This window comes from Melanotaenia boesemani, chromosome 5 (genome assembly GCF_017639745.1).
Source record: "Melanotaenia boesemani isolate fMelBoe1 chromosome 5, fMelBoe1.pri, whole genome shotgun sequence".
NCBI lineage: Eukaryota > Metazoa > Chordata > Actinopteri > Atheriniformes > Melanotaeniidae > Melanotaenia > Melanotaenia boesemani.
In genome coordinates, this window is record NC_055686.1 from 17116885 (window position 1) to 17129525 (window position 12641).

General features: G+C 38.1%; 3 protein-coding genes across 15 annotated transcripts in view; 2 read left to right on the forward strand and 1 right to left on the reverse strand.

Moving 5' to 3' along the window:
- Positions 1 to 103: 103 nt before the first annotated feature.
- Positions 104 to 5990, forward strand: larp7 (La ribonucleoprotein 7, transcriptional regulator). The gene is made up of 13 exons (XM_041986409.1): positions 104 to 231; positions 679 to 888; positions 976 to 1076; positions 1197 to 1280; positions 1474 to 1638; positions 1724 to 1826; positions 1913 to 2218; positions 3573 to 3726; positions 3849 to 3970; positions 4570 to 4679; positions 4836 to 4995; positions 5237 to 5328; positions 5642 to 5990. The coding sequence occupies exons 2-13, from the start codon at positions 687 to 689 to the stop codon at positions 5717 to 5719; spliced, it is 1677 nt and encodes a 558-aa protein (XP_041842343.1). The 5' UTR covers positions 104 to 231; positions 679 to 686; the 3' UTR covers positions 5720 to 5990.
- An 84-nt stretch (positions 5991 to 6074) lies between these two features.
- On the reverse strand, positions 6075 to 8165 carry LOC121640619. The gene is made up of 4 exons (XM_041986411.1): positions 8032 to 8165; positions 7562 to 7714; positions 7220 to 7341; positions 6075 to 7139 (listed from the first exon to the last, which is right to left on the reverse strand). Exons 1-4 carry the CDS (start codon positions 8034 to 8036, stop codon positions 6592 to 6594), a joined length of 828 nt encoding a protein of 275 aa, XP_041842345.1. The 5' UTR covers positions 8037 to 8165; the 3' UTR covers positions 6075 to 6591.
- A 3329-nt stretch (positions 8166 to 11494) lies between these two features.
- Positions 11495 to 12641, forward strand: part of LOC121640614 (collagen alpha-1(XXV) chain) — a 164390-nt gene continuing 163243 nt past the window's right edge. For all 13 annotated transcript variants that reach the window (XM_041986389.1, XM_041986390.1, XM_041986386.1 and 10 more), the window contains exons 1-2: positions 11495 to 12128; positions 12277 to 12346. In XM_041986389.1, the coding sequence (XP_041842323.1) occupies positions 11877 to 12128; positions 12277 to 12346 (322 nt within the window). In that variant the 5' untranslated portion in view covers positions 11495 to 11876. The remainder of the gene's footprint in view (positions 12129 to 12276; positions 12347 to 12641) is intronic.

A 12641-nucleotide genomic window follows, 5' to 3' on the forward strand; every position in this document is an offset into this window, starting at 1 on the left:
TTTTCAAAACTGTAAATAAAAATATGGAAACCGGACATTTACTTTTGTCCATTTTTTTTATAACTTACCGGAAGTTGAATAAATTGTCTGCGCGCTCCGATGACGACATTATTGTACGACGTATCCAAACGAGACGATACCGTTTGTGTGATGCTAGTCGACTAGCTACAATCTAATGTTGTGTTTTTTTACTGCAGAGTCAGACTGGACCCCTTTAACATTTTAAACAGGGTAAGATCTATAAGTTGTTGTTTTCCGTAAATTAGAATAGAAGTTTCGACTGATTTTGAAGCGCGGGCGTGTCTGCTACATATTTAAAACTGTCACAACCCGCGAATTCTCATATACAAATGCATTCAGAAAAAGCTAGGTTGCTACGTTGCAAAGCGTTCACAAATTAATTAGCTTAAAACTGCAAAACATTACGCTAACTGTGTTTATATGAAAAAATGCTTTTAATATGTTAACATTTTGAAAGGGTGTGTTCACCAGTGACTTTGCGTAGACTATACGCCAGAGAACAACTGCAAGTCCATTCATTCAATGATACAAATGGCGTCTTTGTGAATTGAGACATATCTCTACAGACAAAGAAAAAAAAGGGAGAATTTGGGAGGTTATTACACACTTTCAGTGCAGTTTATAATGTTGATTTTGTTTTAAAGAGCTGTTTTGCAGTCCCCAGGATGAATAACACAGACAAAGGAGCTGGTGATACTGGTAGTGTAGAAACCAGTGACAAGAACAAGGAGACAGAAAAAAAGAAGAGATCCCGTGTCAAACAGCTGCTGGGTGATGTAAAGAAGCAAGTGGAGTTCTGGTTCGGTGATGTCAACCTTCACAAAGACCGCTTTCTTAAAAAGCTCATTGATGAGTCTCATGATGGATGTAAGGGGGCTTGACTAATACTTAATACGACTGTTGACTTATAGATATTGAATAAAAACTAAACATGCTTTGTGTCATTTGTTGTAGATGTCGATCTGTCTGTGTTGACGACCTTTAGTCGCATGCAGAAGCTGACAACTGACACTAAACTGATTGCCAGAGCACTGAAAAATTCATCTTTAGTAGAGGTATTGTAATAAAATGTTTCTTTTTACAATAACAAATGACTGTCATAGTTTTACAAAGATTGGGAGCTCATAACTTGAGCTGAAACACATGAATAATGAATTTTTTTGTGTGTGTTTTAGATTAACCTTAAAGGAACTAAAGTAAGACGTCAACTTCCAATTGGAAACCCACCAAGTGACACAGACAGTCGTACAGTTTATGTGGTAAAAAAAATTATATTGTAGAATTAGTCTGAAATGTTTGCCTGTCACAAGATTATGTAGCCTAAAAAATCTTACCATTGGTTTAAATGGTATAAATTAAATATAACAATATTTTTTTTACATTATACATATCATTTTTATATTTTAACTGCACTTCTGTCAAAGTTTTTACTTTTTGTTTTTATTTTTAAAGGAACTTTTGCCCAAGGATGTGACACACAGCTGGATAGAAAGAGTTTTCTCAAAATGCGGGAATGTGGTGTATATAAGCATCCCCAGATACAGGACCTCTCGTGACTCAAAGGGTTTTGCCTTTGTTGAGTTTGAGAAAGAGGAGCAGGCACAGAAGGCTATAGAGGTGATACGTGGAATACTGTGTGTTTCATTTAATTTTAGAGCTTGTTTTTAGGCAATAAGGAACTCACTGGAATTTTTTTAAACAGATGCTTAACAACCCTCCTGAAGATGCCCCAAGAAAACCAGGGATTTTCCCCAAAACTTTTAATAGGAAGCATATTCCTTTTCCAGCTGAAAATCCAGCTCCAGGTAGGGTCAGATTTGTGCTGGTTTAATAACACTTCAACTTGAAGACCGTTTCTGTTATACCTGTTCTGGTGGTTGATGTAATTTAGGTGAAGAAGAGAAGAAAAAGCGAAAAAAGAAGAAAAAGAAGGAAGGCGCCACAGTACAGATCCCTGCAGAAGAAGTCAAAGAGCTGGCGATGGAAGCAGAGCCATCTGAGCAAAAGAAGAAGCACTCAGCAGCCGGGGAATTCGATGCTGAGGTCACCAGTACTCACAGGACGCTTGACAAAGTGTCAGAGAAGAAACGACGACGGTCACAGACAGCGGAGGGATCAGAAAGTCATCTTCCATCTAAGATTAGAAAAACCAGTGAAACTGAAACTGATGACAAGGAGAGGGATGGAGTAAAAAGCAGTAAGTACTCACAGTTCACGTGGTTCGTTATCTATAAATGATAAAAAAAAAACAAACAAAAACGTAAAAGTGTAGGGAGACTGATACTTTCACTTCTTTTTTTCAGTTCTCTTTCTTTGCTTTCTTTGAGTAAACACCATGTGTACAGTTATTAAGCAAGCTGAGTTCCCCATGACCCTCTACATCTTTCCGCAGTGTTACTCAACCTCAGATGTTTATAAAAAATAAGACAAAACTGATTAGTCATTCTAAGGAAGGCATATAAACTACAAATCCAAAGTTTATACACACATATGCATTCATTTAAAATATGTCAAATCTTTTCTTAAACTTCTTTATTTAAAAAAAATAAGTGACTGATTTAGTCACTGTTTTTGAGCCTTCTGTTAATGCATGCTGTCAGACCATTTTTTGATCTGTTAATGCTCAACTTTCTAAAGTGGCAATGGCAACCTCCTAGATACTGTTGAAAGAGGTGGGTTTGAGCTGGCGATTGAAGCAGAACAAAATAGAAATTACTCTGCGGCGGGCTCCATTTTTAAGTCTTGCAGATACGGTAGTTGCTGTTTTTCTAAATGAGATCAAGAAATAGTTATACAACCACAATCTGCTTCAACACACCTGATTTTTAAATAAAATGGATTCAGTAGATTGTTGTCAAGTTCTGTATCATAACGGATTAATTTGAGTCAGGTATGTTGAAGCAGGGAAACGTAAAACCTGGAGGAAAGCGGTCTTTAAGGACTGGAGTTCGGCTTCTTCTAAACAGCCAGACATTGGAGGAATAAGTAATGGGTGAATGTGGACTTTTTCCTGCACCTCTGCTTGTCATCTAAAAACTGTTTGCAAGTGTGCAAAGTTTTTTTTAGTTTATGTTTAACGGGAAAATGTTTAACTATCTTATACTTTATGGTAAGAACCCATACCAGTACCCATTCTCCTTCTTGCTGTTGCATGACTTTCGGTGTTTCCCTGCAGTTTGTTAGTGATTTGGTCACAGGTGCATCCATCTCATGTCATCTCAGTTCAGTCTGCTCTTTTCTTAGAGCAGTTTCAGTCTCATTTACTCACGGTCATGTGTCAGTAGTGGACTCTCCATGTAGTTTGCATTTCTGGAATACAGGTTCGCACTTAAAAAAAATTAAGTTCAGTTTTCTCACATCTTTTGCAGATAATTTAAAGTTTTTCTTTAGTTGATTTTTACTATTTGCATCTATTTGTTCATTGGAAGACTATTCAAAGCCTGTAAATTGGCATAGATAGGGTGTTAATGTCAGAATATTACCGTTACCAAAAAAAAACGTTCATGTTTGCTGATGCTGTAAATAATAATTGCTGCACTATTCCCCTGCAGGTTCAGATGCTCCAAGTGAGACAGTGAGAGATGTTGAGAAAGGGAAAGAAAATGGAGATGATTCCACTGTTAAAGCAAAGAGAAAGAGAAAAAAGAAACACAAGGAGAAACTGAAAATTGGGGAAGAAGTCTTTCCACTACGTGTTCTATCAAAGTAAGCCTTCCTACATCCCTTGTTCATTATGCATCAACACATGGTGACCCCTGCAGAACTAAAATAAACATGTTTCCTCTCTCTACTGGACAACAGTAACTTCTTTTTTTTTTTGCATTTAGGAAAGAGTGGCTTCAGCTGAAAGATGAGTACTTAAGTTTGCAGAAGCACAGCATGGCATCCCTGAAGAAGTGCATCAACAAGATTGATCGCAAGGAACACAATGACACTCAAGGTGGAAATGGTGAGATTACCTCACACACACGCTGATTGGAGTTCAGATGGAGTGGCTCCAGAATATAGAAACAAGGAGGGAGAAAAAGCACACACACACACGTCTGAGCTTTGTCTGCACTGCAGCATGGGGACCATGAAATGAATTTATCAGCGGGGAAATGAATTGTTTTATGTAAAATTATATATTTGAATTAAATTAATACTAATTTCTTCATATATTTACTTCAAATGTAATAAATGAGTTAATTATTTAATGTTGTACTGATATATTTCATTGGGGTACTTTTCTCACCCTATAACCATACTCAATAGTGAATTATTTATTTAATATTATAGATAATTCCATGCTGATATTTCTATATGTTTAAAATAAAAATATATGAAGAAACTGGAAACACAGTTGGTGATGTTCCCACATTCAATGAGAGACTTCTGGGAATTTAATCCAGTAAACCATGATTTTTTTTCTTTTTGATTTGTTTTTAAATTTATATAATATGTTTTAAGTTTGGTAGATTTAAATAGAATGAGTGTGGTCAAACAGAAATCTCTACATTTATATTGTTTAATACAGTAATGTTGGATTTCCCCCCTTTTTTTTTCTAGTTGAGATGACTGGCAAACAAAAAGAAACTAACCAAGGTCCTCAGTTTGTCAGTGGCGTCATCATGAAGATTACAGACAACAAGCCGTTACCAGCGAGGAAGATCATTAAAGTACAGTAACCCCACGGCGTTCTCATCCACCTGAATGACAGCTGAAGTCATTAAACATCAAACTGTGGATGATTCCCACACCATGTTGGAATTAAAAGGGGATCATAAAATGTTCATTTGCTTTAATTATCCTCTTTTTGGTATGTTTGTGTGTAGGATGCCTTGTGCAAAATATCTCAAGTGGCCTATGTTGACATCTTGGAGGGAGATGCTGAGGGTCACATCCGATTTCATTCTCCAGAGGAAGCTAAAGCTGTCAGCGATGTTAAAGCGGAGCTGCAGAAAGAACACAGCTGGAAACTTGCGATTCTATCAGGTGTGACTTTTATTTCCTTATTGCAGACATATTTCTCCATATAGTGTAGGCTTTCTTATGCCCTGCTGTCTCTACAAGGGGAAGGATGTAGGAGACTGAGCAGGTTTCCACAATTGATGATGGTGAAAATAATTTATTAGGGAACACTGGTGTCGGTCTGTTTTTCCAAAAGTTTCAATGTGATTGTCAGAGGTGTTCTGCTTGAACCTAACTTTTCCTGCTGGTGGAATTCCTGTTAAAGGTGACCATGAGCAGCGATATTGGCAGAAGATCTTAGTGGACCGCCAGGTCAAGCTGAATCGGCCCAGGGAAAAGAAGCGGGGCACAGAAAAGGTGAACTCTGCCTTAAATGTGTTTACACGATACAATGTGAAAATAACACAATTTATCCCTTTTTTGTGTGTATTTACAAAAAAAATGAAAACATTTATAATCTGTAACCATAATATATTCACAGTCTTTTTAAGTTTCATGTGTAATATTTAGAATTAAAAACATTTAACTGTTAGGCTGTTTAACTGTTGTCCAGTTTTGGACACTGGCTAATACCTGGAGTCATTTTTGGCATGTTGACCCTCCCCCTCACAGCTCTTCCTGCTCCATTTCTGCTGTCACATCTAATTTTTATTTTCTTGTCACACTTCAGCTCATATCCAAAGCAGAGAGAATCATCACCGCTCGAGCCAAAGAGGCTAATAAGCACATCCATTTCGATGAAGACTGACAGTTGGACAGGTCTGCAGAGTCAACTCTGTTGATGTGTACTTTTGCTGGAAGAGGACTGAATGAAAAGAAATGGTCTAAATGTTGTGTTTTTGTCTGCACTGGAGCCTTTAAGCAAGTGGATTGCTGCTATGCATTGAGGTTTTGGAAGATTTATTTTTAATAATTTTTTTTTCCCCTTTTTAAAAAAAGATGTAAATACACTTGCTATAGAAATTCAGTCAAGACATGGATAAGTCCCCTTTGTTTTTTTAAATAAAAAATTATTTCCAGATCAGTGTTTGCTGTATATTTACAACAAAAATGTAAGTAAATTACTCAATATCTTGTTGATAAGATATATTTGAATGTTGTGGGTAATTGTGTCCACTTTCTTTGTTATTGTATATATTCCAGCTTGACATTAAAGGTAATGAGCCAGCAGGTGGGGGTTGCACACTGAAGCAGTTGGCAAACAGCTGATGACTAAATGAAGCCCCACAGTTAGCTGTCCAAACTGCTTTCCACTGAATAGAAGTCATAGCTTGTTTATGTTTAGGGAATGTCAGTGAGATACTAACAGGTGTAAAAATAGCTGCAATTACATAATCTCACGATCATTTATGGCTTATTTGCTGTAAAGGTAGAAAGTACCTGAGGTAATTTGTGGCAGTGTATTGGTAATAAGAAAGCCTTGAATTGTGCAAAAACCAAGTCAGTCCTCCATCCAAAGAGCTTGAAAAGTACATGCTAGCCAAGCAATTAGTTGACCTTTCTTTGCAGGATGCTGGTGTTTTGCATGCCTTGCAGGGATGTAGGCTTTAAGAGACCTGGTTTGTCTTGGCAGGCTTGTGTTGGATGCTGAAAATGTGGTTTCAGTGAGACAGTCAGGCTCTATGAGCGGGTGAAACGCCGCGGTCCATCCCAAGCACTGCAGCTCTCCATGTTAACCATTACCTGGAAGGGCTCCAAAGTTTTCTCACTGTTTTGTGTCGATAACAGGACCGATTTGGTGACTGGACACTTGGGTGCTGTGATGTCTGCATGTGTTGTGGACTGGAACTTGTGCTCTGCTGATGGATTGGACTGAAGATTGAGAGCTGGTCCCTTGTGACCAAATTGATCAAAGAATTCACTGGGTCCATTGAGAAGTTCTTGGTTTTGGGGATGAGTTGGCTTGGGCCTTGAGGACACTGCAGGCAGCCCTTTGTTGGTCTGGTTAGCTGGCATCCACCTACTTTGTCTGGGTTGGACTTGATAAGGGACGTAATCCAACCTGTAGCAGCTGGTGCCTTCAAAAGGTTTCTGCTCACTGTTTTTTGGGACTGATTCCTTGTCTTCAGCTACATATTTGGGGTCTTCTTTGAATCCGTGGTTGACTTTTAAAATGCTTTTCTGCTTCAACGACTGACACTTTTCAGCTTTCCAATCTCTGAAATCATCTGGAAAGAAAATTTTATTTAATTCAAGTTTAAATTTGCTATATCGATTACTTGCATGTCTTGATTGCCAAGCTGCTTACTTCTGTACACAGTAGTGTAATCCGTGTTGGTTACAGCAGGAGTCCGGGTGCTGATGTGGTCTTCACGTGGCCCTGGGGGCTTTGATGGGGGTTTTATCCGATTTGGGGTGAAATAGAATGCTCTGCAAGAAACATTTAAGATGTGAGTTCATGTTTTAAGAAAATATCTGGTTTATTTATCTAGATATCTTCTACAGGGTTCCAGAATATACCACAAGACTTTGACTTCCTTTGCATATAATCTGCGATTAACGATAGATGATGCAAGTGTGCCAGATCTGCATAAACTTGCCTCGTTAATCCATCATATATTTGTGCCATCAAGAAAGAGGAAAAGGGTACCGAAAAGTGGAGATATCGGCATTCGCCCCCTTCAGTGGATGGTAAGGGTTCTTCTGTGTGAAGGATGAGATTACTGATTTGTAACAGCTGGGAGGGAGGAAGCTGGCCTGGTACTCTGTGATCATGGAGGCTCCTGGAGGGCCGAAATGCCTTCTGAAAATGTTGAGATTATAAAACATGTTCAACAGCAGAGCAGTCTTGCTTTGTCCTATACAGAATATCCAACCTTTTAGAGAAACCTAAGGCATTCTTGAAAGATGTCACCACCAACTTCTTACCTTTTCGTAAGCGCACAGCACGCGCATTACAATTGACAGAATAACCTGCAGGACTCTTGGATTGAGAAATCAACAACCCTACAGTATCAGGTAATACCAATGAAATGATGTAAACTCTGGTAAAGCAAGCAAGTCGCCAGCTAGTTTGTTGTATAGCTATCGGGGGAAAAAAACGCCTTTAGATGAGCTCACCTCATCGTGGTGGTGGTGTTGCGTGTCCCTCTGTCTCGTGGTAAAATGATCAGCTCCAGCCCGTGTTGTTGCAGTCTCCTCCCTGAATCCACCGTGAACAGGCTTGTATCATATGAATTATTGACTGGAGGAACTGGGATGTGTGCTGAACGCAGCTTCTAAAAATAAACACAGCTGGATGCTGTCCGCTTTCAAGAAGAGGACGTTATTATGATGCACTTTTTAGGCACGCGAGAACATTACAAACTCCCATTGCCTGGTGATAAACTAAGTAGCGCGCAATTATGAATACTAAAGTAAAATGGCTGTGAGAGATTTACTGCTTGTTTTATTTTAGCTCAATATAGAAGGTGCTTTTAGGAGTACTTTGCAACGTGACTTGTTTCCCAGACTCCATCTGTCACTTTTCAGTCATGCACGTAGGTCTGTCCTCTCTCTCCCCCCTCCTCCATCAGAAAATGAGTGATTTGTGCAAACAGGCACATATAAACGTGAGAATCTAAAAGCACTAAAAGCGCTTTGACACTGACCCCGTGACCTCCTGCAGACCGTATTCAAAGACGATGCATCGACTGAGCAGGATTAATGCTTTGCATTATTTGTCCACTAGATGGCGTCCACACGTTTTATAATGCAGTTTATTCGCTACGAGAGAGCTTCCTTTCAGTCTATCTAAAATTAAATTCTTAATGAAGAGGTGACCACCTTATCTTTGAAAATATTTATGTTAGTCTAGCTTGAAATATTACTGGACAAAAATCATACAAAGGTTGTTAAAAAAATGTAAGTTCCATTTAAAAAATAATGCCAAAAAATTACAATACATAAAATGAATATGACAGTTGAGTTGAAGAAATCAAGGCAATCTGAAGAAATACAGCCCATGCCTGGTGTCTTTTACATAGCTCTTCAATGTTTATTGATTAAATTTTTTCTCAGACTGAAATTAGGACATAATTGAGGAAACAATTATATAAAGGGGTCTTTTTTTTTCTTTTTTTTACCAACCTAACAGGTATAATAAAGCTAACACAAGAGTAATGGAGAAGTCAGTCAAACATCTTTTGCCTGAAGAAGTCTAAAGTTAAACAAAATTAAAATCAATTGTGTGCATTAACTGTTAGTATGCAGGATGTTTCCCTTATGGATTTTCCCCTCATATTGTTATCACCCCGAGCCTGCATCAAGCACAAAACAATTCATTCAGTCCCTTGTTACAAGCAACTAATGAGTTCAGAGTTCTATTGTGTTGTGTTGTTAATTAGGTATTGACCTCACAACAAATGAAAAAAATGTACTTTTATAAGTAGCAATTTCAGATTACTTCTAAACAGAACATTAATTTATACTGAACAAATGTAGATTGTAGTTGGGAGAAGCATAACAAAAGTCGCAAAACAGCTCCCCAAATTATAAGTAAAATCAATATTCATCACTCTGCACTCCACAAAAGTCCTCCGTTCTGTTTTGTGAAAATAAATTAAAATGCAAAAAGGCTGGAAGAAAGAACCTTGAGGTAGAGTCAGAAATGTGTGGGGGTTTTCTATTTATTTGAAATCCTTTTGCATTTAAGATTTCTGAGTGCATATTCAAAAAGCTGTTGTATTAGGTATCACAGAATACATTTAGCATTTAGTGTGAAATATTTATAGAAACAGATGCCTGTTTGCAAATTGGTTATTACATCAGTTTATATATATATATATATATATATATATATATATATATATATATATATATATATATATATATATATATATATATATATATATATATATATATATATACACACACACACACAAATACACAATGCCAGTTTTCAGTTACACAATTATACAAAATGTCATGTAACTCAAACTATTTGTGAGTAAACAAATGTTTTTTTTTTTTTTTTGCCTTTGCAGAAGTCAGTTGCAAACATCTTTGGTAAATTCCTCTTTTTCTTGTGTTCAAAGGCCAAGGATCACCACCATTTTGAATGATATGAACAATTTTGTACCAAAATCCAAAGGCAGATACATCATTGGATTCTGAAAAAGACTGGTCTCCATGGACACCAACCAAGGAAACTCTCCTAGAAGCTTACCTGGACAAGTAGGATAGGTTTTCATTGTTTTTTAATGAATGGGAGAAAATGGAGCTATTTGAACATATGAACAGGGTTATTATGTTATGAGAGAAAGCAGAGGCATTGAACATCATTATTCCTACAAGTAATGTCACAATAAATACAATCATGAGGGGAAAACAAGAAAACAGGACTCCATTAAGATGCTGGAGAAAAGGTAGTTTGTACAAACATCCACCAGGATAATGAACAGATACATATAGCCAAGCTGATCAAGAAATAGTTGTGATGAAATTTTATTTTAGACCAACACAGAACAAAGCAAAATGACGGCAAAAGACGTTCAGACTTAAACACATGAAGATAAAAGCTCTACAGGTGTATTGCAAATGGTTCGTTTGATGCACTGATTGCTGAAAATTGGTATGACCTATTTCATACATGGCATTTTTTTTTTAGAATTGCATAAAAACAAACACAAGTTCACTAAAACAATGCAAATGTCAACTGCAGCCGAAAGGTTTGATGTTAAACAAGAAGAATTCTTATGAGCCAGATGGTGGAGCTAAAGAGTATAAATGCGAGATACCAATGTTGAAAATGTTCTAGATAGGTGTAGATTTGATAACGCATTTAGAATCATGCAAGAGTTTTAAGAATAACTGATCATTTATGTATGTGCTGATTTCTCCATTGCATTCATAAGAGGGTTTCTCACATTGTTTTTCTAATACACAAGCAATTACAGATATTAGTTAGCCCTAATTAATTAGTAGTTCATTTCACATGCTTAAATATCACATCCATGTAGTTTGAGTGATAATGAAGGCTTGTATGAAATGATTTAGTGTGCCATCATAAAACTTAAGGAATCATTAATTTTGAAGTGGAGTAAACAGTGGAGTGGCGGAAGCGCCTCTCTTTAGACTTTCTATTTATGCCCCCCCCCACTGAGGACTTATTAAGCACAGTCAATCGATCTGATGTGCTATAATATTTTTTTTAAATCTAATTCTAATCAGCGTTTAAGATTTTGCGTTTTTACGCAGTGCCCAAAACAAACGGTTTTAAGCCACCAGCCATGCAGTGAACATAGAAATCATTCAGCTTAAAATATATGTATATATAAAATCAAAAATAAGATTATTATTATCTCTGTATTGCCCTTATAGTGAACCATGCTCTGCAAAATGTAGCTTGTAATCCCTTAAAAGCCTCTTTACGCAGCATTCCAGCACTCCACAAGTGGAGATGTACAGTGTAACTGCGCTTCAAGTCGGCTAATGGCAATTGGAACCGCCCACATGAGCAGTAAAAAAAGGCTCAATAAATTATGCTAATCAGTCAGGACAGATTTGAGGCGTGTTATTGGAGTATACCCGCGCCACTGAAAAGCTGTCTCCACTGCGTGCGTACTGCCCCATATTTCCCCCAGTCTCTCTTTCAAGGTTATCGTGCATTAATAGCAGTTTTCTCTGCAGCAGATTACAGTTAAAGATCCGCGCAACAAGTTTGCAGGAGCCCCCAACACGCCGTTAGACAGGTAGACTCGCGTCGGCTGGCGCTCCACTCATCTATCTGCGGCTGCCTCCACAAAGTCTACTGTACGTGAACACAGCGTTGCAGACATCAACTCAAACAAGCACGCTCACACGCAGCAGAGTGCCATACATTCGTGACTCCGCGCCAGATGCTGTTTGCTTCTAACAGCTCGTGTATAGTTTGTAGTTGAGTGGAGATCGTGGAGGCAAAAGGAGCGTTAAAGTGCGCGGAAAAAATGGAGAAAGAAGCGGCACCTCTGAGGCGACAGCACGGCCGCACGACAGCGCTGAACATAATCTCGTCTTTATGTTCAGTGGCGTCCATCGCATTTTGCGTTTATCTGAGCATCAACACTGCTGACATCAAGAACCGAGTTGTGGACTTGGAGAGCGGGTCAGGCGAGCACACCTTGATCCATGGCTCTGGTTACTCCATGGATGATTTTAATTCCCTTATTCAGAAAAGAGTGGATGAGCTTCTGTCTCAGGTAAAATCACATTTCCATTTGCTTCATACGAGTTAACTGTTTTCTGCTTTATTGCCTACAAATAAACTGTGCTACAGTCAACAAATCCACGCAAATAAACCAGAATCAAGTGCATATGAATGAAAGTGGTGTTCTTTTTAAATTTCAGCGCACCTATGAAAACTTTGTCAAGATTCGGACTGCCAGACAAACATCACCTGAATGCAACTGCCCTCCAGGTAACCGACGCTTCTTTCTAATATGAGTGTGGTTAATACGGAGGATTGTGAAGCTTGTGTGACTCAGAACAGAGTTGATGTATGAATGAATGAAAGCTTTCTGGGCTGGTTCTTGGTTGATTTTAATGAAAACGACAGCACATGACATTTTGTGTTGATAGTTTGGGGAGGTCTGCTCTGAAAGCTGCAGACAGCTGACCGACCAATACACTTAACAGAGACAACACTGCTCGGACTAAACATAGAGGTGCTGAAAGGTGGTTTAACTTATGTTATTGCCTACTCTTGTCCACTT